Below are 26,187 nucleotides of genomic sequence, written 5' to 3'. Positions count from 1 at the left end.
GGCTGGGGTCAGCACCCAGGAGGGACACGGGAGCGGCACAGCGGGGTGCAAGGGCCGGCAGCAGGACATGGGGGAGATCCCTGGAGCTGCTTGTCCCCCAGAGAGGGATCCCCGAGCGCATCCTGGGCTGCACATCTCCCCATCCTGCACACTCAGCCCTGTCCTCGCAGAGACCTGCAGAAATGCGTCCCTGACCTCCCAGATGTCACCGTGGCCGTGCCACGCTCAGCCTGGCCTCAGCACTGCCCATCACGCCTGAGGGCAACGCCAGCACCGAGCTCAGAGCCCCAGGGGGGAGTGCTCAGCTCTCCTGGGCAAATCCCCACCCAGCACAGCGCTCCTCTCCCTGGGCCTCACCTTTGGTGCCAGCAGGATGTGCCCCAGGGCTCGGGGCTGGGACCCCCAGGACGTGCCTGGGGCTGCAGGGGAGCCCAGGGCTGAGCACAGCCTCTCTGGGGACTGAGGCTGGTGCAGGAAAAGCTGTTCCTCCCTCTGGAAAACTCCTGGAAAACTCCTTCTCCGTGCTGACCCTCTGGAAAGGAGCAGGGAGGCGACAAACAGGATGAGCTATTGATAAAAGAGGAGGAAACCGAAATGCTTTACAAGCAGCCTTTCAGCACTCAGAGAAATCTGGAAGGGGGAACCAGCAGCCCTGAAGGCCAGGAGGAGGAAAGACAAAAGCTCGCCCGGGTTCCTGCAGAAGCGCTGAGCTCGGGTGCTGCCCCGCTCCTCTCCTTGTATGGGCACAAGCAGGGCCTGCCTTGTGCCTATATTTAATTTGCAAAGGAGAAAAAGAACTCTGCCTCCACGCCCCTGCCCCACCAGCCTCTCTGCCTCGGGAAGTTACAGCAGGAGTAGAGTTTTGTATGTTTAAAAAAAAATATATAAAAGAATCTCCCTGCTGGCTCCGAAGCCCTTCCTAAAGTGGGAGTGAGCGGAACAGGTCGTGGAACCCGACCCTGCCGGGGCTGCAATGCCATCAGCGGGCTCTGAGCCCCCCGGGCTGGGGCAGGACCCCCAGGGGCTGGCTCTGAGGCTCTCCCCTGGCAGCAGTTCCTCCCCCAAACCTCTGTCCCTGTGCCGCTGCTGGGGGAGGCAGGAGGGATGAGGGAACTGAAGAAGCCCTGGAGGCTCTGGGGCTGCGCAGGGGCTGCAGGGGCTGCGCCTCTGGAGCAGTGCTGGCACCTGGGCAGGAGCTCTCCTTGAATGGAGATCTTCTGGCTGCTCCCCAAACTGCCTGATCCCAGCTGGGAACAGCCGGGGAAGCGCCCGGAGCGAGAGAAGAGACGAGGCTGTCCCACGGCAGAGAGGAGACCGATCCCACTTTATTGGAAACTCTTGGAGAGTCGGACACTGGAGAACTTGGTTCTGTCAAGACGGGTTTGTACACCAGCAACAGGGAACACAACAAGAAACAGGGGAACGGAACTTTGCATCCGGGTGAAAATCCAACAATAGACTTCAGCAGTGTTGTACCTGGAGTGACCCACAGGGACGAGGGGAGAGGGGCAAACCCACCGAGACCCCCAGGTCATAAACCCCCTGTAAGGAGCCTTCTGCCCCATTGGTTTAACTGGCAGGGGAGGGAGAGACGCTGGGAGGGCACCAGGGATGCAGTTTAAGGGGAACCCCTCCAAAGCTGTGAGTTTGCCCCCCATCTCAGCAATTGTTCAAGTCTTATAAATTCAAACGTATTTCTTTCCATTTAAATAACAAGTGCTTCAGGTACAAGGCTTGGGATGCCTGATTTGTAACCAGTGCACACAAGCAGGAATAGATTTTTTTTTTTTAAACAAAACTATCTATATATATATATATTTGCACACTCATACACACACATGCACACCGTGGATTTTGTGCTGCAGCCACTGAGCTGGAGATGATGGAATGGTCCTGGCACCAGGAGCTGCTCACCTGTGGCACCACTCGCCCTAAAGCTGCTCAAGATTCCCATTATTTTTGCCAATATCGGTCCCCAGAGGTCTCCCCACGTGGGCTGTGCCAGCTGCTGCTCAGGCAATCCCTGAAGCCGTAGCTCTCCAGAAAATTCCACGAGTGAAGCTCTGCAGGACTCCTGTCCCGGAGCCTCCTGAGCAGGTGAGTGTGGCCTCCAGCTGGTGGTGGGTGTGGAAACGCTGGGCAGGGACAGGCTCAGACCCAAACGGCCGTGTTGATGTCAAAGCCCGCCTGGCTGTAGTCTCTGGGGTCGTGCACTTTCCTGGTGCCCGTTTTGGGGTGCTCACCACGGCCGTCTGCCCTTGGGCACCTCTCTGCTTTGCTGTGATGGCTCTGCAGGTTGCCGTGAAGGGGCAAGTAAAATGTCCCCTTGAGTTTGCTGATCTTTTTGGACCTCTTGGAAATCTCAGGCTGTTTGTCCTCAGGAGGAAGCCAGCAGGGTTTCTCCTTGAGCAGCCTGTCCCGGTCTGGCCGGACGCTCCTCAGGAACTTCTTGAAGATGTTGGCCGTGAGGGAGAACTTCCTGCAGAGCTCCTGGGATCTGCTCACGGACAGGGACGCCTCGCCCTTGTCCCCCTTCTTATCCAGCTCGGGCAGGTCCAGCCAGTTCCCCACCAAGTCCGCAAAGATGTTGTCCCCCAGCACCAGAGGCTGCCGGTTCCTGCTCTGGGACATCAGGGACGACGTCCAGTCGTGGCCATCGTCACATCCCGGGCACTGCTGGCACGGCGGCCACCCCCCAGCTGTGCCCTGGCTGCTGGACTCCAGTGTCCGGGGCCGGCCGCGCTCCGCTCTGCTGGACACGGAGCAGGATCCTTTTGGGGGGTACAAACCCTCCCCAGAGCTGAGGCTCCGGGAGGAGGAGGAGGAGGAGGAGGAGGAGGAGGAGGAGGGGGTGTCTCGGGGGCGCTCGCTCTCTGGGAATGCAGCGGGATGTGACAAACGGGGCGGGGAGCAGTGTCCCTGCGCCTCCCCCAGCCCCGCGGCCGCGCTGCTCCGGCAGCACCGGCGCTGCTCCGCGGGGCTCCGGCACCCCGAGATGTCCAACTGCTCCAGGGCCGTCTGCACCTGCAGCAGCTTCAGCTCCTGCAGGGCGCCCATCATGCAGTTCATCTGCTCGTGCAGCCCGTCGCCCACCTCCTTCATGGAGAGCTGCGGAGGGAAGAGCACAGGGTCAGTGTCCCCAGCAGTGTCCCCAGTGGGTCAGTGTTCCCAGTGGGTCAGTGTCCCCAGCAGTGTCCCCAGTGGGTCAGTGTCCCCAGCAGTGTCCCCAGCAGTGTCCCCAGTGGGTCAGTGTCCCCAGCAGTGTCCCCAGCGGGTCAGTGTTCCTAGCAGTGTCCCCAGCAGTGTCCCCAGTGGGTCAGTGTCCCCAGGAGTGTCCCCAGTGGGTCAGTGTTCCCAGCAGTGTCCCCAGCAGTGTCCCCAGTGGGTCAGTGTCCCCAGCAGTGTCCCCAGCAGTGTCCCCAGTGGGTCAGTGTCCCCAGCAGTGTCCCCAGTGGGTCAGTGTCCCCAGCAGTGTCCCCAGCAGTGTCCCCAGTGGGTCAGTGTTCCCAGCAGTGTCCCCAGCAGTGTCCCCAGGGCAGGACAGCAGCAGCAGAGCAGGCCTGAGCAGCTTTCTGCGCCATCCCCTCCCTCCTGACCGCATCTGCCACCTGCACTACGTCCACTTCAGCCAACAGCACTCTGACTTTCCTTCAGATTTTTCTAGCAGCGTCCCTCTAGGAATAAGAGGAGCTGACAGAAGTGGATTGTTTGACCTGACAACAAAAATAAAGAGTCTGAATTTCCCTTAATTGCTTGGCAGAAGCCCAAGGTGTAGAATTATGAATGGTTTTGGCTGCCGCCAGTTTTAGAATATTCTTGTGCTTTTGAGTCTTTTGTGCCCTGTCACCAGCTGAAATCAGGAGCCAGAACAGAGCCTTGCTTCCTCACCTGAAGTGCTCAAGTAGATTAAAAATAAACCCCAGGAAGAATTAAATTGTTACTCCATAACACATCTTCAGCTCTCAGTGCCCTCAGCACAGGCAGCTCTCACTAGAGGAAGAGCAAAGACATTTCAATGCACTGGAAATTCTGCACAGAACCAACAAACTCCAGGATTACTTACATTCAACCAGGAATTCTTTGATTCCCAGGCTAGGACCTTCAGTAGCAGTTCTGCTTCATCCCTGAACCTCACTACAAAGATTGAACTTTCTACACCAGGCTTAAAATAAGCAAGTAATTCTCCAGAGCTTCCCAGCTCCCCGCCTGCTCTTTCGCTCCGCTGCTTTCTCTCTCTCTCTCTCATGCAGGATCTGGATCATATTCCCAAAGCGGCACCAGAAAGCAAAGGGGCTCCGCTTTCCAACAGCTGCCACTTATTCTTTTTTAGCAGGAGGGGGAGCGGGAAGGGGCAGGAGAGGGGAGGAACAGCAGGGGCTGGCAGGGCTGGAGGTGAGGCCGTGTCACACGGGGCTGAGGCGGTTTGCAGAAGAGATTACCCCGTCTAGGGAAGCTTCAGCCTACGCTGTCACCGACAGTTTAACAGGCTCATCACCGTTTTTTTTTTGTACAGCAACAGATCTCAAGATTAGGGTGAAAAAGGCCAGCTTTTTCTTTTTATTTTTTAATGTTCAGCTTCACGTTACCTAGCTTTATTTTCTACATCTCCCTCATTTTAACCAAGCTGGTTCAATTACTTGCTCTATTTCCATCTCTGTACGTGGAGCCGAGCAGCGAGAAAGAGCGGCGTCAGGAAATTGTGACAACCCAGCTCTCTTGAGTGGAAACTGCTCAAACAGTCTCTGAGCACAAATGCCCATTTCAAACCCCAGAACCTAAAACTAAACTCACCAGCACGTTACAGTCATTTTTCAGAGCTTTTCTCTCAAGAAACTTGTTTATCGCCCGGAATGAGAGCACAGCTACAACGATACAGAAAATCCGTGCTCAGCTTCCTGATTCCACTACCCAGAGCCTCCAGCTATGGCATTTCTTAACATCAGCAAATAAACTCCTGCTGCAGACGTGCAAATAATGTCCCAATTCCAGCCTCACCAAGCTCCTGGTTCCCACATCGAGCTGGGGCCAGATGCTCCGCCAGCCTCAGACAGAGCCACCACCTTACCTCTCCAGACCTGCTGTAACGCTGCTCCTCCTAACCTTTCTTGCCTGATTAATGGCAGCCTGTTTTATCTGGGGCTTTGGAAAAAGCTGGATTTGGAGCCAGCTTGGCCCCTCATTGGCCACTTCCCACCAAATCCCCGGGCAGTAATCGCGCCCTGGGGAGCGCAGGTTCCTGCCCCGGGCTGGGCTCCTCCAGCCCCCGGCATCTGCCCCGATCCCCCCCGGCCTCGGGGAGCTGTCCTGGCACGGGGCAGCAAATCCAGGCAGCATTAACCCTTCCTGGGCAGCCCTGGGCAGTGCTGGGCTCGTGCCTCACAGGCAGGAGCAGAACGGAGCCCGAAGCCAGCACTTCTGAACAAAGGAGCTGGGGCTGCCAAACCTGGTGCCAGCGCCAGACTGGGGAGCCAGAACAGCTGGAGAAGGAGAGGGGATGTTTTCCTCTGTGGAAAGCTCTCCTGTCAATGACTGGGACAGGGATCCTCCTGTCCTCACAGCACAGAGGAGCAGAGGAGGCTTTGGGCTCTGACTCCTCTGTCCTGCCCCAGTGGCCAGCCCTGGAGGGGTGAATCCCACCCTGGGCCTCAGTGTCCCTCCTGCAACGTGAATCCCACCAGCAGCCACGGGGTTTTCAACATCCTGAGACTTTTAACTCTGCTGCCAAACGCTGCTGTAATTTCGGGTTGTGCAAGTTAAAAAAAAAAACGAAGCAAACCAACCCCCCTCTGCTTTATCTTTTGCTCTTCGTGGTATCTGCTCAGTCTTTTACAGAATGGAGAGTGAGGGAAACCCAGCCCAAAGTGAAGTCACTCCCTGGTGACCGAACAGCCTGCGGGGCTTGGATTCCATCCACCTGCAATTAAGAGTACTCACCTTGGAAAGAAAATTCTGGAGGGAAAATAAACCTTCCCCAGTGTCTAACTGCCAGCCTCTCCTCCTTGCCAAGATCTCAGCTCTCCCAAGTTCAGACTGGCTTCTCTGAGACTCTCCAGAAAAGGAGCAATGTCCCAGAGAAGAGAGATCACCTCCCTGGCAGAGGGTCAGGACTGAACTGCCCGGTCTGCGAGACGAATTCAGTGAATAATTCAGCAGATCGGGCTGGAAATCAAAGGGATGCACTGCTGGAGGTGATGGAACTCCAGGCTGAAGCCCTTGTAGCCTCACTGGCTCCTGCTCACACACTTCATGCAGAAGGAACTCAAATCTGTGACGAGCTGCAGTGGATTGCAAACAGAGCATGAATGTGACACAGAACCCCAGAGAGCCTTCACGTGGCGAGGAGAGAGACCCCGGCCGTGCTGGGGTTATGCAAGGGCCCTTATGTAAGCTGGGCACGAGGAGATGCTCCGTTTGTGCCTCTGTGAGCTGCAAATCCCACCTGCTGTGGGGTGAGAGGGGCTGCAGAGCAGAGCACAGGGGCAGCAGCAGCGCCAGAGTGGGGCTGCACGGAGCCTGCCCTCCCCTGTGCCTCCTGCACGGAGCCTGTCCATCCCTGTGCCTCCTGCACGGAGCCTGTCCATCCCTGTGCCTCCTGCACGGAGCCTGTCCATCCCTGTGCCTCCTGCACGGAGCCTGTCCTCCCCTGTGCCTCCTGCATGGAGCCTGTCCATCCCTGTGCCTCCTGCACAGAGCCTGTCCATCCCTGTGCCTCCTGCATAAAGCCTGCCCTCCCCTGTGCCTCCTGCATGGAGCCTGTCCACCCCTGTGCCTCCTGCACGGAGCCTGTCCTCCCCTGTGCCTCCTGCACAGAGCCTGTCCACCCCTGTGCCTCCTGCACGGAGCCTGTCCATCCCTGTGCCTCCTGCACAGAGCCTGTCCATCCCTGTGCCTCCTGCACAGAGCCTGTCCATCCCTGTGCCTCCTGCACGGAGCCTGTCCACCCCTGTGCCTCCTGCACGGAGCCTGTCCTCCCCTGGGCCTCCTACATGGAGCCTGTCCTCCCCTGTGCCTCCTGCACGGAGCCTGTCCATCCCTGTGCCTCCTGCACGGAGCCTGTCCACCCCTGTGCCTCCTGCATGGAGCCTGTGCTCCCCTGTGCCTCCTGCACGGAGCCTGTCCATCCCTGTGCCTCCTGCACGGAGCCTGTCCTCCCCTGTGCCTCCTGCATGGAGCCTGTCCTCCTCTGTGCCTCCTGCACGGAGCCTGTCCTCCCCTGTGCCTCCTGCACGGAGCCTGTCCTCCCCTGTGCCTCCTGCACGGAGCCTGCACACCCCTGTGCCTCCTGCACGGAGCCTGTCCATCCCTGTGCCTCCTGCACAGAGCCTGCACACCCCTGTGCCTCCTGCATGGAGCCTGCACACCCCTGTGCCTCCTGCACAGAGCCTGTCCACCCCTGTGCCTCCTGCACAGAGCCTGTCCATCCCTGTGCCTCCTGCACGGAGCCTGTCCATCCCTGTGCCTCCTGCACAGAGCCTGTCCTCCCCTGTGCCTCCTGCACAGAGCCTGTCCATCCCTGTGCCTCCTGCATGGAGCCTGTCCTCCCCTGTGCCTCCTGCATGGAGCCTGTCCTCCCCTGTGCCTCCTGCTGCTCTCTGCTCAAGGTGCACAATTCCAGCAGCATTTCCAGGGGGTGTTTAATCTCCTGCCCCTCAATAGAAGCAGTGGTCTGGCTTCTCAGCTTCCAAAAAAAAAAAAAAGCCCTCTTAGAACCGTGGCAACTTGCAGACATCCAAATCCATCTCTATAAACCAGTTAAAGATCAGATGGCTCGAACTGGATCTCACTATTCCCGAAACTTTTGCAATCCTTGAAAGTTGGCATGAAAAGTTTTATGTCTAATTCTGCACAAGCCAACTCATGCCTTTTAAAGCAAGACAAGTACTCACAGGGCTGTGTTCCCCTTCAGTGCCTGGGACTGGTGTGTGATGGGAGAGGTTCCTTCCTCCAGCACTGAGGCACTGCCTGGCTCAGCTCTCCTGTGCAGGTGTGACCCAGGCAGCTCTGCCTCAGTGCTCCTCCACAGCAAAGCTCATTCAAACTACAGACACCTCAAGAACTGAAAACTGAAGTGCAAAATTCAAAAATTCCACTTTCACGCCATCATCAGGGAATATTCATGGAAGGGGACCAAACTCAAAACTGCCAGAGTTCATACACAGAGTGGTTTTTCCACTGGCAATGCACCATCCTCACCCTTTCCATGATCTCCTCACTGCCCAAACAATATCCCACAGTTGGTAAAGCAGTGATCTCCCACCACTGATGAACAGAGCAGGAGCAGAGCCTGTCCCAAGGAACCTCCTCCAGCAGTTACTGGCATTTCATCAAACAGCCTCAGATACCTGAGACCTACAAGTGAGGGAGTTTTCCTTGTCCCTTCCCACCTCCCAGGTAAATAAGTAACTTTTCCCAGCCACTTTGGGAACTGCTGTTCTTTCTGTTAACATTTCCCTTCACTGAGCTCTCAGAATCCAGTTCCAATGGATCTCTAATGGATCTCCTGGAGCCACAGCCGCCTGCATTCCCAGCCCATCCACACATCTGCCTGCCCAGCAGCTTTGTGATGCTGATGGGAAGGAAAATCCCAGCCACACAGAGCTGGGAAGAAGAGCCCTGAGTGTGTTTGTCACAACCAGGAGGAAGACAGATGTCCAGCTCTTAGGTAAAAGACATGCACAGAGAGGAAGTTATTGCTAAGAGGACAGGAAAGAACAAATGGCAAATAGTTCTTAATAATAGTTCTGATGGGCAACAGACCCAGCACCAAACAATTGGTATTTAAAGCAGATGACATAATAGAGACTGAAATTATTTTAGAACTGCTGAGCTGATCATATTGTTTCTGTGTTTTCCTTTGGGTCACTGACTGGATTAATCTCCAATAAAGCAGCAGTTGTGGCTGGGCACAGCCTGGGCTGCACAGCTCACACAGAGCTGCTCTCCAGTTCCACCTCGCTTTTCCTTCCCCTGGAAGATGCCAAGGGTCTGCAGTTGTCTTTTAGTCCTTGCATTTTATCACAATAATTTCTGGCCTCTCTTTTACCTCTCGTCTCCCCAGGGCATGTTGGGTGTACATGGGGATGCTAACGTGAGCTCACAGTTTATCTCAAAGAGGAAGGATGCTGAAACTGAACCCGAGACTCCCCCTCACAACAATTTCAATAGGTCCTAAGCAGATGTTAACTGTGAGAGACGTGGTTCACACCACTCCATTATCCACCTTCCTTCCCACTGCAAGGATATTGTTCTGTGCTTCCCAATCACACTCCCTGTGTTTAAAGGCAAATCAAAACCAAATCAATTTTCCTCAACCAGGATAAAAATGAGCCAAAAATAACTCCAATCTTCAGAGTTTTACTCACAACCCAAGGATAAGAAGAGACCACAGGCCTCGATGGACAGACTGGCCACTGAGGGTGATGGTTAAAAGTGTCAGCTTTCAGCCCAGACTTGCTTCCCTGGGAGTCTGCTCTTTAACATTCCTGATTACGGGAAGCTGGGAGTGTGACAAAACCCATCCTCATCTTTAGGTGACTGCTCTGGAAATAACCCAGAGGACAAAGCCCGTGACTGCCTTCTCTCCCCAGTTCTAGGTGACAGGACATCTGCTGGCAAGTCGCTCCTTCGCGCCTTTCCCTCAGGAACACCAAGGAACGCGATCCTGTGACAAGCACCCAACCTCCTGGCACTGCCTCCAGCAGCCAGGGGTAAAGCCACCCAAAAAAAGGGACCTGCCCCAGCAGAGACACGCATGGAGCCGCCTGTTCCCACCTGCTGCGGTTGGAGCAGTGACACCGGACCCTCGGGGCTGCCGCTTGTGCCTCACAGACTGCAAAGCACCCGGGCTGCCCCTTCAGAGAGAGCAGGAATGAAAGCACAGCGCTTCCTCTCGGAGCGTGACACAGTTACTGGAATAGGAGCCAGTGTGAGACAAAGAGTAAAAATAATTGGCTGTATTTTCCACTCAGACCGAATGTTCTATTCCTGCAGGATATTCATGGCAAGAAACATTGTCTACCAGGACATAAATTAATGTAAGAAGCGAGTCAGACTCTATCAAACTCAGTAATTCGATGCCTTTATGACAAATGTGCAGGGAGAGCATTAAAAGTTCAAGCCAGAGTGGTGACTTAAAGACTTTTCCTCCCAGAAGAAAGCAACAGAAACCTCAGATATAACCTGGATAAATCCAAAAGACCGAATCACGCCAAGTAAAGTTACCAGCACAGCTAACGTGGCTGTGCCCCCTCGCCTGTTACAGCCACACAAACCCAGCGTGCCAGATAAATCTGCCCCCATGGACTCAGCAGTCCCCAGACAGAAAACAATGATTTATTCTAACTACAGACGAGCCCCAAGCCCCCATCCCACCGCCCACGTGTGAAGCTGCTGCACTTCAATGCAAACTGTCCCGGTGTCTGAGAGCGCGGGGCACGGAAATGAAACTCCTCTCTGCTGATCCCTCAGCGAGACAACTCCTGCTCCGTCTGATCTCTCAGCTGAGATAACGCTCTGTGACTCGGGGAGCAGGCACAACTGCGCCGTGCCTCAGGACGACGTTCGCAGATTCCCAACGCGGCCGACGCAGTCAGAAGGGCTTTGAGGACGGGGATTAATTGCACGAATGGCACATTCCCAAGCTCTGGGGCACATTTCACAACTGCCGCTGGAAGGACAGATGACAGCGGCGCAGGAGCACGGCTCATTCCATCACCAGACCCGCAAACCAGCGCTGCACGTTCCCACGAGCCGCGGTGTGCCCATCAATCTCCAGGGGCTTCCCGGAGGAGAACAAGGGCTTAAGTATTCCCTGCACCCGGGGCCGAGGTGGGAACGGCTCCACGGGCTGGTGTGAGCCCGGGGCGAGGATCCCAGCCCAGCAGAGCTGCCCCTGATCCCACCGGGCCCATGAATGGCTGTGTCAGCTGAGGGCTCTCCTGGCTGAGCAGCATTTGCATGTGGAAGCTTCTGAATGAATTCCACTCAAAGGGACACCACACATGCCAGAAACGATCAGCTTACAATGGAAAACAGGCGGCTGGAATAGGAGATGTCCCTCGCTTGACTGAAAGGGGTCAGATTGATCCTGGGGAGCGCTGGCAGAGCTTTCCCAGAGGAAACGGGAAGAGCAGGGAGAGCGTGCCCGGGTCTGGCTGCTCGCTGACACGCCTGGCACAGCTCGCTGCGCTCTCGGGGCACAGGTGACACACGGGGGCTCGCCAGCAGCCCCAGCCAAGCTCACAGCGATTAAATATGTTTTTAATAAACAAAGCAAGGGGAAGAAAAAACGGAGCTGGAGTCCTCCCATCTCGCGCTGGTGGGGGATTGAGTTGCACTGGAAGATAACCTTTCCTCGGGAACTGGGAGCTGTGCCAGCATCCACTACTTTTTTGAGAAAATCCCCTCCTCAAAACCGGCCAAGAGTCTGCTTTACCAAGCCAGATGTCGCTCACACTGTGACAAACTGAACTCCTGCCGATGGGACAGTCTCTAACCTTGCCACGGGACACTGGCTCCTCACAGAGGGACGTTCTGCAGAACCTCCCTGCCCAGCAGGGCTGCTCCCTGGACACGGCACAGCCTGGCGTGTCCCTAAACCCGCGGGGCTGCCCGGACAGGACTCCCCCGTGCCCCACTCCGGTGGCCCCCGCTGGCCAAAGCCATTGTCACCATTCCTGCCCGTGCCCCGTGGCCCTGGAGCGCCCAAAGGCTGTGGCAGGACCTGCCCAGCAGCGGGGCAGTGGCACAGCAGCAGTTTCAGAGCCCGGTTCCCACCGCAGATGGGCCCAGCTGTCCCTCGAGCTGCTCGCCGCTCTTTACAGAAACATTAATCTATTTTAATTCCAGGCTACGGGGCCGGCACTGATTTTTCCAAGCTGTTACTGCTCAGGATACCACCGATAGTTGTTCCAGTTGCCACAGCTCCCACTTTCACTCCAGCCTGAGCTCGCTGAGCTGCAGGGAGGCTGAAGGAGGTGACCTCGGGCTCTGGACAGCTGCACCCTGCAGATGTCCCACAACTGCGCTGGGATCCTCGCAGAACCGTGTGAAAGGAAGTTTTAAAGTCTGAGTAACAAAAATGCAGGCGGTGGGAGGGGGAACGAATGTGACTGTGTATGGAGACCTCAGTCAAGTCACAACTCGTCCAGCTGAAGGTGACAACTGCCCCTTCCCAGGTTTTTAAGGCAAGCAAACACACAGATTTATGCCAGGCTAAGTCACAGTTTATTAATATAATAAAAGCTGTTGCATTTTTACAATTGAAAAAAAAAAAATAGATTCCTGCAAGGACTGGACAAAGCCAGAATTTTCTCATTTAAACTATTTTTTTTCTGGCTTTCACGTAAGTGTGAGGGATCTACCTTTCTGCTGAATATATTGACTCTTCAGAAGTTGTATTTTGCACTATAAAACCGGCATGTTTTAGACTCAGAGGTGCAATGTTTAGGCTCCTCTACAGAAACATTGCTCAGATAACAAAACTGATTTGGTTAGAAGACAAAACACTGATTTAGGAACCTTATTCTCAGGATGTTCTTCTGGAAGTTATTCCTTCTCCCACCTCAGATTTTCAAGAGCTCTCAGATTATTCTGTACATGTGCCAGTTTGCAGTTTGCATTTCATTCATCACCCTCAGCACAGAGCACACCAGTGACTCCCATTTTCCTTTGTTTTAGTTTGTCTTTCACCTCCTGTGTTTGCTGGGGAAACGCTGGGAGCGCCAGCAGGTCAAATGTCACCGCTGCCACATTTATTGAGAGTAAAAGGCCACTGCCCCAGGCCGTGTTTCACAAGACCCCGGGGTCTGGAGGAGCACAGGGCTCTCCAGCCCTGGCGCTGCCCTGGGCACAGCTGGAACTCGGCCTGCCCCGCAGGGACCCGCTGGTGTTACACTCGGAACGCTTCCTGCCATGCAGGCACTGTTCCCAACTCCAGGGAGCACGAACCCAGCCGAAATCAACCTCCTCTCCCGTCCAAACCCGGAGCTTCTCACATTCAGAAACTTCACCCACCCGTCCTCGCTCTGCCTTGTCTTCCCCTTTTGTTCTCATTATCTATTTATCAGGATAAGGCAGACTGCGAGCCAGATCCCACTGGAACCCTATTTTGGGAAGTATCAGTTCCTCCTCCCCACCCACCCCAGGCAGCCCCAGAGCACCAGCAACACCTTCGGGTGCTGGACAAGCCCCAGCAAGCCCCGGCAGTGAGGTTACCCCGAGCAGGAGCGGCAGCAGGGCGAAAACACCGCTCGTTTCTGACAAAGCCTTTCCTATTAAAGAAGTATTTTCACAGGGTACCGGTGGTGCCGGCGCGCTCCCTTTACAGCCTTTTGATTCCCGGAAAGTTGTTCCCGTCCATCTCCGTGGCTGCTTCTCTGATTCCTGACCTGTGCTGGCAGCTTGTCCCTAAAGCCCCCGCACGCCCCCGCCGCGGTTTCTCTCGGACAGACAGACGGACTGCGAGCGGCCACCGCTGGCTGGGACCTGCTCCCGCTCACGGGGATGGGAGCGGCGGGACCCCCGACCCATAACCGGGACCCCCGACCCACAACCAAGACCTGTCCCCGCTCACGGGCGTGGGAGCGGCGGGACCCCCGACCCATAACCGGGACCCCCGACTCATAACCGGGACCCCAGACCCATAACCGGGACCCCCGACCCATAACCGGGACCCCCGACTCATAACCGGGACCCCCGACCCATAACCGGGACCCCCGACTCATAACCGGGACCCCCGACTCATAACCGGGACCTGCCCCCGCTCACAGCGCTGGGAGCGGCGGGACCCTCGGGCGGGCCCTGTCCAGAGCCGCCCCCGCCGCGCACCCCACGGGACGCCCCCCGAGTTCCGCGACCCCCGGCCCTTACCAGCTCCTGCCGCAGGCGCCGCAGGTGCTGCTCCATGGCCCGGCTCGGCGCGGCCCCGCCGCGGGAGGGGAGGGGAGGGGAGGGAGGAGGGCTGTCCGTAGGGCTGTCCGCTGTCCGGGGGGCTGTCCGGGGGCTGTCCGCGGGGCGGCTCCGGGGAGCGGTGGCTGCCGGCGGGGCAGGGATCGGGCTAGATCTCGGGGCAGATCTCGGGGCAGGATGCGGGGCAGGCTCGGGGCAGGATGCGGGGCAGGGAGCACAGCAGGCTCGGGGCAGGATGCGGGGCAGAGCTCCGGGCAGGGAGCGCAGCGGGCTCGGGGCAGGCTCAGGGCAGGATGCGGGGCAGGCTCGGGGCAGGGAGCGCAGCAGGCTCGGGGCAGGATGCGGGGCAGGATGCGGGGCAGGGCGCGCAGCAGGCTCAGGGCAGGGAGCACAGCAGGCTCGGGGCAGGATGCGGGGCAGGCTCGGGGCAGGATGCGGGGCAGGGAGCGCAGCAGGCTCGGGGCAGGATGCGGGGCAGGCTCGGAGCAGGGAGCGCAGCAGGCTCGGGGCAGGATGCGGGGCAGGATGCGGGGCAGGCTCGGAGCAGGGAGCGCAGCAGGCTCGGGGCAGGATGCGGGGCAGGATGCGGGGCAGGCTCGGAGCAGGGAGCGCAGCAGGCTCGGGGCAGGGAGCGCAGCGCGGCGGCGGCGGGGCCGCGTGTGCGGGCGGCGGGGCGGGGGCAGCCGCATCCCCCCGCCCGGCCCCGGCGCTCGCAGCCCTGCTGGAGGCGGCGGGCGCTCCTCCCGAGCCAGCCCAGCGCTCCGCCCGCCCGCGGAACGGGCCCTGCCGGCGGCAGAAGTTGGGCGCTTTAGTTGGCGGTGCTCTGCCTCGCGCACGTCGCTCCGCGGGCGCGGAGCACCCCGCCAAAAGCACGGATTAACCTACATGGCCTTAATCGGGGGAAATTGCAAAGCCACCCAGTTGCGGTGTCCCCGTTTTGTCGTGAGCGCGGGCTGGGGGTGCGGCCGGGGCTCGTCCTGTGCCCGGGGATGTGGCGGTGCCCTGGGCCGGGGACAGGGACACGGGCACTGAGCTGGCCTCGGTCAGGGACAAAGCTGCACAGACAGGTGTTCCAAGCGCTTGAGCGGGGTTTATTTTCAGAACGGTTTCCCCTCGCTATTTCACCGGCGCTGTTTCAGCCCGTGGCAGTCTGCGCACGCAGCAGCGCCTGGAAAACTCGGAGGGATGTCGGACCAGGATTCTTTTATCTCGGATCAACAAGCTCTAATGTCGCTTCTCACCGCAGGACACCAAACAGATGGACATGCGAGCCGGGGGAAAAAAAAAAAAAAAATAAATACAAACTCTTTTGGATGATCAGGCTTCACAACTGCGCTGAGTTTGAAAGGGTTTGAAGTTTTGAGTGTTTCTCACAAGTAAATATTATCTTATTTGTGAAACGTGTTGTTTAGATGATAAATGCTGAGTCCCCCGTGATAATTTACCAAGGCTTGTCTGAGTCATTCTGCAATGTTAAAGAACTTGATAGGAGGAGAAACACTACTTTGTGTTTTCAAATTTGGGATTAAAAATGTAGTTACTTGGGGTTTTTTCCCCATAAATTTCACAAAGACTGGCTAAAATTTTTGCCTCTCCAGGTCTTTGTTTTTTAGAGGAAAACATTTTTTACAGAAGGTAGTAGGATTTGTTTTATTTGCTTGCTTGTTTATAGAAATCAGTTTTGGTGGTTTTGAAAGCTGACCTTTGTGTCAAAATCCAATTTAAATGGGAAATTTGCGATCTGCCCTTTCACATTGTGTTTGGAAAACACTCCAGAGTTAATGTTTATTGATCCTTCCAGTGTCTCGGTTATAATGGGTCAAAATTTCCTGTCTCTTCGCTCATTTCAGGGCTCCCATTTCCCATCTGCTCAGCAAGGGAACAGCATCTCTCTTCGAGGCTCCGTAGAACGTGGGGCAGTAAAGATATTAATTCATCAAAGAAATGACCTTATCAAAAAGCGAATCACTTCCAACAGGCCATGCCATGATGTGAGCGAGTACTTGCCAGTCTCGAGTCTTTCTTACGGTCTAAGCCAGCTAGCCCAGCTACGATTCTTCTCCTGAAATCTGGCAGGATTTGTTGGCCAGCTGGCTCTTCCCCAGGGGCCGGGGTCGGGTGTGGATGTCCACAGCCTATCCCAGCATATGGCAGGGTGAGGAGCCAGGCAGGAGGGAAAGATTGGAAGGCTGGGATGGCCCCACGTGGAGCCCAGGAGCCGGACAGCCCCTGGCACAGGGAATGCCCAGGGAGTGACCCAGCTGCCCAAGCCCCTGCAGTGTCCCAGACACGGGCACGAAGGGCCCTCTCAGCCCGCAGGTGTGGCCACTGCATCGCTCCTGAACAGAACTGCTGCTTTCACATTTGTCTACTGCAGTACAGCGGAGATATCAACGATACCCATGGTTATTGGAAGGATCAAGCTGAACTTACACCTTCAGCACGCGTCAAGGATTCAGGAGGCCACCTGCACGTGTCACAAGGCAAGTGGCAGATGCTGCAAGCTCCTGTGCCTCTTGCAAGACACCAGACTCTGTGATCTTCTGGCAGATGAACAGGAAGAGTTTCTAGGCTCTGTTTGGCTTCTGCTAAGGACATCTTTTTGATCCATTTTGCAGCCTCCGGGGCTGCTCCTGTCCCAGGAGACTGATAAAGGAGTTTGTGAGCACAGAATAAAGAAAAGACCGGAATATTCATGTGCTACAAACTCCTGGGAACTTGTGACAGAAGAGAAAAAATGTGAAATATTTTCTCAGTAGGATTTTCTTACCAAGGAGCATTTTTCTCTTGCGTGTGGACAACTGGTTCAAAGCAGCACCGACACCTCATGCCAGGCCCTGCTCTCCTTCCGCTCTGTCGTGGTGTAAACCATGAGCAGATGGTGCAGTGCAGTGGAAAATCAGATCTCCAAGAAAATACAGAGCCAAGAATAAAACACCCTCAAGCAGAAAGCTACATGGTTTATTTCAGGATAAAAAGAAAAACTGAGATCCTTGGGCAAAAATTAGAATACTCCTTCAGAGTGGAGTATTCCACTTCTATGAACTGCCTCGTTCCTTCCTGATTGAGGAAACATCCATCCCTTCACAGCTGAAGGCTCATCTCATTTGTTGTCTTTCAGTTCATTGATCTGGTTTCTCCAGGCTCCCACGTGACTGTTCTTTGCTGAACTAACAAGCGTGGTTATCGCTGAATTTTCTTTCCTTTCGACTTTCTTGCACACTGACGACAAACCTTTCAGAATTTCCCTCCCACTTCAGCTGCAGCATGACCTGAATTGCATTTATCTTGTTTAAACCCACTGGGGCAGAAACACCCAGCCACGATAGGTAAGGATATAAAGTCATAACTTTGTCTGGTTTTATATTTGTGCATAAAGAGATAAAAATACCCCTGAAAATCTGGCTGTTTCTTCCATTAAGTTGAATTTAGTGCACACAGTCTCTGCACTTTATAAAGTTCTGACATGCCCCAGCCTCACTATGCCCCATCCTCAAAATAAAAACTTTTAATGCTGCTCCAGGCAAATTCCAGCCCCTGACATCGCTCTGCCTGCACTGCAGTGCCAGGAGTAAGTACCAGGGCAGCTCCTTGTGCAGCCACTCTGCTGCCTTGCGCTGAGCCACTATTGCATTTCATCTCGGCTCGCTGCATTTTCGTGACCTAGATCCCGCTCTTATGAGCTGAAAAAAAATAATTTAGCAAATCTTGGTCTCTAAGATTAAAATGGGGTGATGTTTGTTTATCTGGAGGAAAACAGCAGGGGTGAAATACTGGCATTTCTCTCTGCAGAGCTGAAATCGCTGCTCTGACCCGATCCCTTAGGTCAGCGTGCTTTTATCTGCAGCTGCACCCGTGCCTGTGGTGACTCCCCCGTGGAGTTGAGATTTCACCTGAAACCTGGGGAGTTCTCCGTGATCTTTGTGAAGAATGTGCCTGACAAGGAACCAAATCCACTCCACAGGAGGGCACTGAAATGAGCCTTAGATGGATGTAAAGACATCACCGTCCTCCTCCTCCTCATCGTCGTTATCTATGACAACTCCACGCACCAGACTCGCTGGGAAAAACCCACAGCTTTCAGTTACTAAAGCAACAGAGAAGATTCTGCTGCTCCCAAGCCTTGCTGCTGCCATGCAGCTTTTTTTTCCAGAGGGCAAGTGAATGTGCAGGGTGCTCGGAGTCAATTTTCGGTGGCGAGCATGCAGTCACTGTCTCTGCTGGGATCAATGGCCCTTTCACTGTCCTGGGCTCTACTGTACAGAGAACAAACACGGTTTCCATGGCAGTGTAAACACAAACACGTCCCACACTCCAAAGAGTGACTCACACGTGCTGCAGAGAACAGAGAAACTTCCCTGTCTTAATCCGAAAACATCTGGGAGAGGAGGATGAGATTATCTCACTTTCAAAATATTCTACAAATATTATGTAAACCAGATTTGCTCTGAATAATTCCGTGTCTTGGCAGATCTGAAAGACAAATCCTTTGAAGGCAAAGGAATAAGGCAAGGCTGGTGCCTGTTAGCAGTAGCAATGTCTAAATCTATAATGAATATATTCTTAAAATAGACACAACCCAGCAGATCTGGAACCCAATACAAATTATCCATGGGCATTTTACCTCAGTATTTCAAGGAATCACCACAAGAATTTAAGTGTTGGAAATGAAGGGTAGATTTATAACAAAAGGAAGAGGTGGATAAATTTGTGGGAAGTATTTAGTACAAGCACTAAGTCCTGGTTTTGCAGGTGTTAGGCTGAAATAATCCGAAATAGTCGCCACCCAACCTTGAGCATCAGCAGCATTGCTCAGAGGTGTCTTAGAACATCATTTACCTAAAGCTGAGACACTGATACACAGATCCAGGGGAAAATCAGTCCAGCATGGAATTAAAATCAAACATGCGATGTGCACTTCCTAGCAGGGACAAAAATGTGGTGAGCACTTTCTTGGAGGAATAAAACATGCTCTCAGTGTATATGGGAGGAAGAAATTTCCCTAGCAGGGCTTTTCTATGTCCTGAAACCTCAAGGATTTTTATGACCCCAAGCTAGAGAATTTGTATCCCTTCCAAAGAACCCATTATTTTCATAATACTCCAGCTCTGAAGGATGTCTCATCTGCTTCTTTTACTAACCTAAATCCTTTCCCAGGACCTACTCTGCCTGCGGAGTATTCAGATTAAATGTCCAGATTTCCAAAGGCTGCTCTGAGCAGGAATACTTCCTTTGGCTCTTGCTGCAAGCAAAAGCAAAGCCATGTCATGGCAAAGCCGCAGATTCCTCTTGGCGGGGCTGACATGTGAAGGTCAACAACGGGAATTCAGAGTCACTGAGGTAAAGCAAGGCCTGAAAGGCGAATATTCCTGTTTATACCGTGACTCAGGCACAGCACCTACACAGAGCTCACGACGAAGTGAGGAGCAGGAGCAGGTCAGATTTAGAGCAGGAATGAGGGTTAAAACAAACCCTTCCATGGGATCGACTGACAGAGCTGCGGGAGCTGAAATGTGACACAACTGCCTCAGCCAGGGCCAAAACCAGCAGGAGAGGGACAACAAATCTGCCAAGGGTGTCTCACACACAGGGAGACGGTTTGGAGTCTGTCTGCATTGAACAGCTAAAGGAAAATTAAATAACAAACAGCAGCATCGTTTGTCAATGACGGTGCAGTGTCTGAATGTCTCATTAATGCAGCCCAGAGAAGAATGTCTGTCTCCAGATCACCTTGGTTGTATTGCAGCTTGCATGAATCCTTGGGAGAAAAGGAATAAGTGAGAGAAAACAGAGAGGGGAGCAGCTCCTGCAGTGGCTCTTGGGGGTTGTTTTGTGACCTCCTCGCTGCCCTTCCCCCCTGGGAACAGTCCCTCCTCACTGCTCTTTCTTGTCTGTTCAAATCACATCAATTTAAAAGGGTTATGAAAGGCTCTATTTAATCAAACGTTTGTTATGTCCAGGTGTCTTTGTCTGTCCCCTTTCCCAGATTTATCCAGAGACAATTATCTCATGTTGGAGACTCTTTCCCCTTGAGGACCGATGAGAATTTCCACTTAAAAATTAAAAAAAAAATAAAATAATCGGAACAGCAGAATGCCTGTAGATCCTGTTACCTGTGCTTTGGGGTACAGTCCCAACCACCTGGTGTGCTCCCCCTTGGTGGAGAGCTCCAAACTGGAGCAGCTTTGTCCTACAGGGTTAAGTGTTTGGTACTCAGATATTAATAGGAAAATGCCATCATAATTAAAAAACAAACAAACAAACAAAACCCCAAACCTGAATAGAATCTGACAGACTTTTCTCTCCCATCAGGAATATCGACATGAGGAATTTCAAAGGCGTGACCAAGCCTGTGATACACCAAAGCCATTAAAATTCATTTAGGCTGCCTGGCACTGTAAGAATAATGACACAGTGTATGTGCTTGTACAGTAGAAGCCACTGTGGAGATTTTCCAAATCCGCTTGCAATGAATGGAAGCTGCATGTCCGGAGCCTCTGAAGAGCTACGATAAAAGTTGATACTCATAAACCCACCCGCGATTTAAAATAAATGGCCGACAGAGGGTAGTAAGTTACGCACATACAGATTAACACATTTGGTCTTTACTGAGTGAATAATCTACTGTTAATTTTTTGTAGGCTCATAAATCGCGTGTTTTGTGAGCTGCGCGCTGTGCTCGGGGATGGGCACGGCCCCGGCGCTGCCGGAGCTCAGGGCGCGTTTGGACCGCGCTCTCGGGCCCGGGTTTTGGGGTGTCTGTGCAGGGCCAGGAGCTTGACTCAGCGGTGCTTTCGGGCTGTTCCGTGATGGTGCCCGAGCTGGCAGGGCACAGCCCGTCGGGACCGGAGCTGGCAGGGCACAGCACGGCCGCTCCGCACCGGGGCCGCTCCGTGCCCGCCCCGCCCGCCGCCCAGGCGGAGCCGCCGCCATCTTCCCCTGCCCGGCGCCCCCTGGCGGCGGCGGCGCTGCCCGCCCGGCGCGGGATCAGGGCACCTCTCGCGAGATTTCCCTTCCCGCCCCGCCAAGATGGCGGCGCCCAGGGAGGCGCAGGGCCGGTTCCGCACCCGGGACGTGCTGCTGCCCGGCGGCCCCTCCGATTTCGGCTCTCTCCTGCTGTCGCCGCCGGTGCTGGCGGGGCTGGAGGCGGCCGGGTTCCATCGGCCGTCGCCGGTGCAGCTGAAGGCCATCCCGCTGGGGCGCTGCGGGCTGGGTGAGCGGGCGGGCCGGGCGCGGGGCCGGGCACACCCCGGGGGCTGCCCTGACCCCCGTGGCCGCTCTTTGCAGATCTCATCGTGCAGGCCAAGTCCGGCACCGGCAAGACCTGCGTGTTCGCCACCATCGCCCTGGACGCCGTGCTGCTGGAGAGCCCCGCCACGCAGGTGAGGCTGCGGGAGAGGGAGTCGCTATTTTTGCGGGAGATTCGGCATTGAGGGCCGTGAGACACCGCGTGTTAAACCAGCACGGCGCCGGGGCTTAGCTCTCAGCGCCATCCTGCGGCTTTGATCCCTCCGTTTAATCCTTGCGCAGATCCTGATCCTCGCTCCCACCAGGGAGATTGCTGTGCAGATCCACGCCGTGATCACAACGATCGGGATAAAAATGGAAGGCTTGGAATGCCACGTGTTCATTGGAGGGACTCCGCTGAGCCAGGACAGGAGCAGGCTGAAGAAATGCCACATCGCTGTGGGCTCCCCAGGTAGGGAGCAGCTCTGGTGAGCTTTGGGTCCCCTGGGATCCTGCACACTTCCATAACCGGGTGGGGTGCGTTTGTTGGCATCAACAGGGCACAGCCTCCAAGGTAATTCAAGAGGACTTTAGAAGTTCGTGGTTAGGATGTTTCAGTTCACGTTTTTGGAGCTGTTTCTCCTTTCCTTCCCCTGCAGGGAGGATCAAGCAGCTGATAGAGCTGGACTACCTGAGCACAGGCAGCGTGCGGCTCTTCGTGCTGGACGAGGCAGACAAGCTGCTGGAGGAGGGCAGCTTCCAGGAGCAGATCAAGTAAGGCAGAGCCCCTCTTTCGTGGCTGTGCTGTTAGATGGGGTCCATTTGTGTGAATAATTCCCCTGGTTCTGTCTCCCAGCTGGATCTACTCCTCCCTGCCAGTCAATAAGCAGATGTTGGCAGTCTCAGCCACCTACCCCGAGTCCTTGGCTGCTGCTCTCACCAGGTACATGAGGGAGCCCACGTTTGTGAGGCTGAACCCCACGGATCCCAGCCTTCTTGGTAAGCAGATAAAGGCACTCAGAGTGACACAGCCAGCAAGAGATTAACAGGAGGACACTAAAAACAGAACATGTGCCTTTAGAGTGCACGATTTTTCATCATTTCACCCCTATCTGAGGTGTTCAGTTTGTGGATATTGATTCCCAGCATTGATGTAGTGAATCTTGAAGTGGAATGAGAAAGACTTGAAAGACCTTTCCAACCCAAACCAATCTGTGATTCCCTATTTTTAAAATACCAGTGACAAATGGAACTCTCTTCTTTTTCTATCCATTAAAAAAATTTCAGTCTTTTAAAGAAAAACTTCTCCTGGAGGTTTTTACGTGTGTCCTTGTTTGCAGTTTCCCTTCAGCTGCAGCATCACATGTTTACAGAACTCTGTGCATGTTTTTATGGCAGCCTCTAATCTGTTGTTTTGGTTTCCTGCTCAGGGCTGAAGCAGTACTACAAAATTGTGAATTCCCATCCCCTCCCACATAAAACCTTTGAGGAGAAAACGCAGCACCTGCAGGAGTTGTTCAGCAAGATTCCTTTCAACCAAGCCTTAGTCTTCTCAAATTTGCACAGCAGGTAATACGTTTGGAATAACACCTGGACAAAGCTTGTTTGAGGGCAGTGGTTGTAATGTCCAGCCATGGATAAATTTCTGTGCACCTGGATGAATTTATGGGACCTGAGGTCTCAGAGCAGTCTGCAAACTTCAGGTCTGAAATACAGCCTGAGGAATGCAGTGTGAAATACTGAAAATATCAGATTGCGGTCCTTGGCTGTAGAGAATAGCCTGAGACCTGCCCAGGTGTTGTTAGGCCTGAGGTTTTATTTCCAGTTTTCAGTGTGTGTGTTCCCCCAGGGCTCAACATCTGGCTGAAATACTGACATCCAGGGGCTTCCCTGCCGAGTGCATTTCAGGTAAATCCAGTCACAGTTTTCCGATTCCACTGAAATTGTGCATAAATGTGATCTAAAATAGGAAAGTCTGTCTTAAATCTTGCCTTGCAGAGCCTCTGGTTAAATGGCTGAGAGTAGCATTTGAGTCTTCATAGGTCTTTTAAGACTCAATCTACAAGGCAAAGAATTATTTTTGTCATGAGTGACCTGAATTCTCCAGTTTTGTTTGTTCCTTCTTGACTCATTTTGAGTTTGAGGAAGTTTCTAACTTAGTCTGATGATACAAAGCAGTGTTTTCTAGAATGTGAGGGGCATAAAGATGAAGAATATAACCTGCTTCTAATTTTTATCTTCCTAGGCAACATGAATCAAAATCAGCGACTTGACGCCATGGCTAAATTAAAGCAATTCCACTGCAGAGTTCTGATTTCCACAGACTTGGTGAGCTTTTACTGCCTTCAAACGAGCCTTTTACAGATTCTAGTTCAAATTTATTAACTGCTCTGCAAATTTTACAGCATGCAGGAGTATTGCACATAAAGTTACTTCAGAGGATTAGATTTGGCTTGGAATTGGAGAGAGCATAAATGTGCTGATAAAGCACCGTGGACTGTGACTTATTTTCACTGTGAAGCTTTGAAATCACCCCCATTCCTCACCTGCCTGCCCGTGGCAGGGGTTGCAATGAGGTGATACTTTTAGAGCCCATCCAGCCCAACCCATTCTGTTACCTGGCTCAAAAATAATTTTCAATTTATCTGCTGCTCTTTGGGCAGCGTGCTGGGAGTGCCAGACGTGCTGAGGGTGACTCTGGGGAGGTTGGCCGGCACCACCCTGCTGTGAGCTCCAGCCTTCCTGTGCTCCTGTATTTATTTAAAGCTCTTGTGGAGTTATTCAGCTCTCACTGCCCCTTTTTTTTCCCCCCCTCCTCCCTTCCTGCAGACATCTCGTGGAATTGATGCGGAGAAGGTGAACCTGGTCATCAACCTGGACGTGCCCCTGGACTGGGAGACCTACATGCACCGCATCGGCCGCGCCGGGCGCTTCGGTGGGGACATGGGGACAGCCCTGGGCCTGCCCCTGCTGCCCCTGCTGGGAGCTAACTCAGCTCTGCTCTGTCTCACAGGCACCTTGGGTCTGGCTGTGACCTACTGCTGCCGTGGCGAGGAGGAGAACACCATGATGGGAATTGCTCAGAAGTGCAACCTGCAGCTCCTTCCTCTGCCAGGTGGGCTCTGTGCTGGGCTTGCAGCTGGGCTTGGTGGTTTCCTGTTAGTCAGAGCTTCACACAGGCCCAGGGGAGCTGATGTGTGGCTTCTCTGCTGGGGCTGCTTTGCTTTTAGTCCACGTTCTTCACGTTCTGCTCCTGACAGAGTAACGTAGTGGTGTTTGTCTTGAGCAGCCTTTGATGCCTTCTATGAAGGAGATGTTCTGGCTCTTTAAACTCTTCCAAGGGGTTGGTTTGTGGCCCTCACTTGATGTCTGGTGTACAGTTTCAAGAAGCTTCACTTGGGTACTCGCATGAGTTCAGAGGGAAGGATGCACTTGATTGAGTGGCTGCTTGTTTCTCTTTGTGCAGAGCCAATCCCTCCTGGAGTGATGGAGCAGTTTGAAGACGGGGAGGTGGAAGTTAAACCTGCAATACCTACAGGACCTGTGGTGAATTGTGACACTGTGTGTCCTAAACCAGAGCAACCAGTGCTGCAGCCTGTCCAGAATGGCTTTTCAGACATACCTCAGCCTCCCTCCAATCTTCCAAGGGATAATACTTCTGCACAAAGGCCAAAAAAGACTCCAAAGCAAAAACAGATAAAAAAGTGCACAAATCCTGCAAATGTAGAGGAAAACAGTAGAAGCCCTCAACCTTCCAGGTGCCACTCAGAGCAGAGGAATCAAGTCAAACCCACTTGCAGGATGGATGGACAGCACAGCGCTCAGGCTCCAGATGAGGAGGCCTTAAAAAAAAATCTTCCCAAAATTCCATGCTTGTCTTCTTTCAAAAACGAACTCACCAGTCCCTGGAGCTTCTCAGATTTTGTTGAAGACTATGATTATTTCATTAAAGAAGGGTCAGAGAGAAAGGTGGAGATTTTAAGAAGTTACTCAGGCCCAGGAGAGCGGCGTGAGCTACCCAAAAATGGGGATGTGGAGTGGGAAGAGATGGAGCATCACCCAGAGACGGCAGCAATCAGGGATGTGTCTGCTGACAGCGATGGCTCAGACAGCTCCAGGGATTCCTTTAATAGCAGGAATAACTCATGCCAGGCGTTTCCAGGCACAGAGCACCCAAAAGCTGTGCCCACAGCACGGCAGGGCCCTGCAGCTTCCTGTCCTACACCACAGAAGCCTCGGGAGCGCTCCCACGTCCCAAGGCCAAACGAAGTGAAGAAGAAAGTCCTGAAACAAAATGCTAAACACAAGAAAAGCCAGAAGCATCAATTCTCCAGTCCTGCCAGGAGCAGAACTGAAGAGGAGCGGAGCTGCAGCTCCTGGGATGATGCTCCATACGAGGGCTGGAGTTACGAGGACTACTGGAAATGTTACTACGACGCCTGGCAGAGCTACTACACAGCAGTGTCTCACTACAGCAGGAGTTACTGGCACTTCAGCTGCATGAATGCCTACCACATCAACTCAGTCTATTTCCAGGAGCTGCTGAAAGATGGGGATTGATTCCAGAATTCCAGCAGATTGGGGCTGGTTGGGACCAGGGCTGGACAGCTCTGTGACAGCAGTGCTGCTCTGAAGGGCACTGACAAGAGACCGGTGTTTGAGAGGAGGAAAAGTGGTGTCTCTTTGTAAGCAGCTGTGTCTGGTAAATGTTTTACACGGGGCCAGTGACAGTGTTACAATTTGTTAATAAAAGGAAAAGAAAGACAGCTGGATGCTCAGTTGGAATCTTTACAATCCAAAGTAAAAACGGGGTGGTAAAAGGCAGCCATTTCCACAGAAGAAACGTCAGGAAGGAGAAAATACAAAACAACCCCGGTTTTATTTCATGGAATCCCAGAATGGTTCAGGTGGGAAGGGACCTTGTTCACCTTGCTCTACCCATGGCAGGGACACCTTCCACTGTCCCAGGCTGCTCCCAGCCCTGTCCAGCCTGGCCTGGGACACATGCAGGGATCCAGGGGCAGCCACAGCTGCTCTGGGCACCCTGTGCCA

General features: G+C 53.9%; 2 protein-coding genes across 3 annotated transcripts; one reads left to right on the top strand and one right to left on the bottom strand.

The window, feature by feature from the left end:
* Positions 1-1,326: 1,326 nt before the first annotated feature.
* INKA2 (inka box actin regulator 2) lies at positions 1,327-13,979 on the bottom strand. 2 transcript variants are annotated; one of them, XM_040085641.1, is made up of 2 exons: positions 13,870-13,979; positions 1,327-3,108 (listed from the first exon to the last, which is right to left on the bottom strand). In XM_040085641.1, exons 1-2 carry the CDS (start codon positions 13,903-13,905, stop codon positions 2,152-2,154), a joined length of 993 nt encoding a protein of 330 aa, XP_039941575.1. In that variant the 5' UTR covers positions 13,906-13,979; the 3' UTR covers positions 1,327-2,151. The 2 variants fall into 2 exon arrangements, with proteins under 2 accessions (XP_039941575.1, XP_039941576.1); XM_040085642.1 differs by lacking the exon at positions 13,870-13,979 and adding an exon at positions 3,609-3,661.
* A 6,953-nt stretch (positions 13,980-20,932) lies between these two features.
* On the top strand, positions 20,933-25,901 carry DDX20 (DEAD-box helicase 20). Its single transcript, XM_040085878.2, has 11 exons — positions 20,933-21,121; positions 21,196-21,290; positions 21,439-21,607; positions 21,795-21,909; positions 21,992-22,134; positions 22,566-22,704; positions 22,985-23,043; positions 23,381-23,463; positions 23,965-24,070; positions 24,149-24,250; positions 24,602-25,901. Exons 1-11 carry the CDS (start codon positions 20,938-20,940, stop codon positions 25,693-25,695), a joined length of 2,289 nt encoding a protein of 762 aa, XP_039941812.1. The 5' UTR covers positions 20,933-20,937; the 3' UTR covers positions 25,696-25,901.
* Positions 25,902-26,187: the final 286 nt, after the last annotated feature.

This window comes from Hirundo rustica, chromosome 24 (assembly GCF_015227805.2).
Source record: "Hirundo rustica isolate bHirRus1 chromosome 24, bHirRus1.pri.v3, whole genome shotgun sequence".
In the NCBI taxonomy this organism is placed as follows: domain Eukaryota; kingdom Metazoa; phylum Chordata; class Aves; order Passeriformes; family Hirundinidae; genus Hirundo; species Hirundo rustica.
This window is presented reverse-complemented; position numbering and strand designations above follow the sequence as displayed.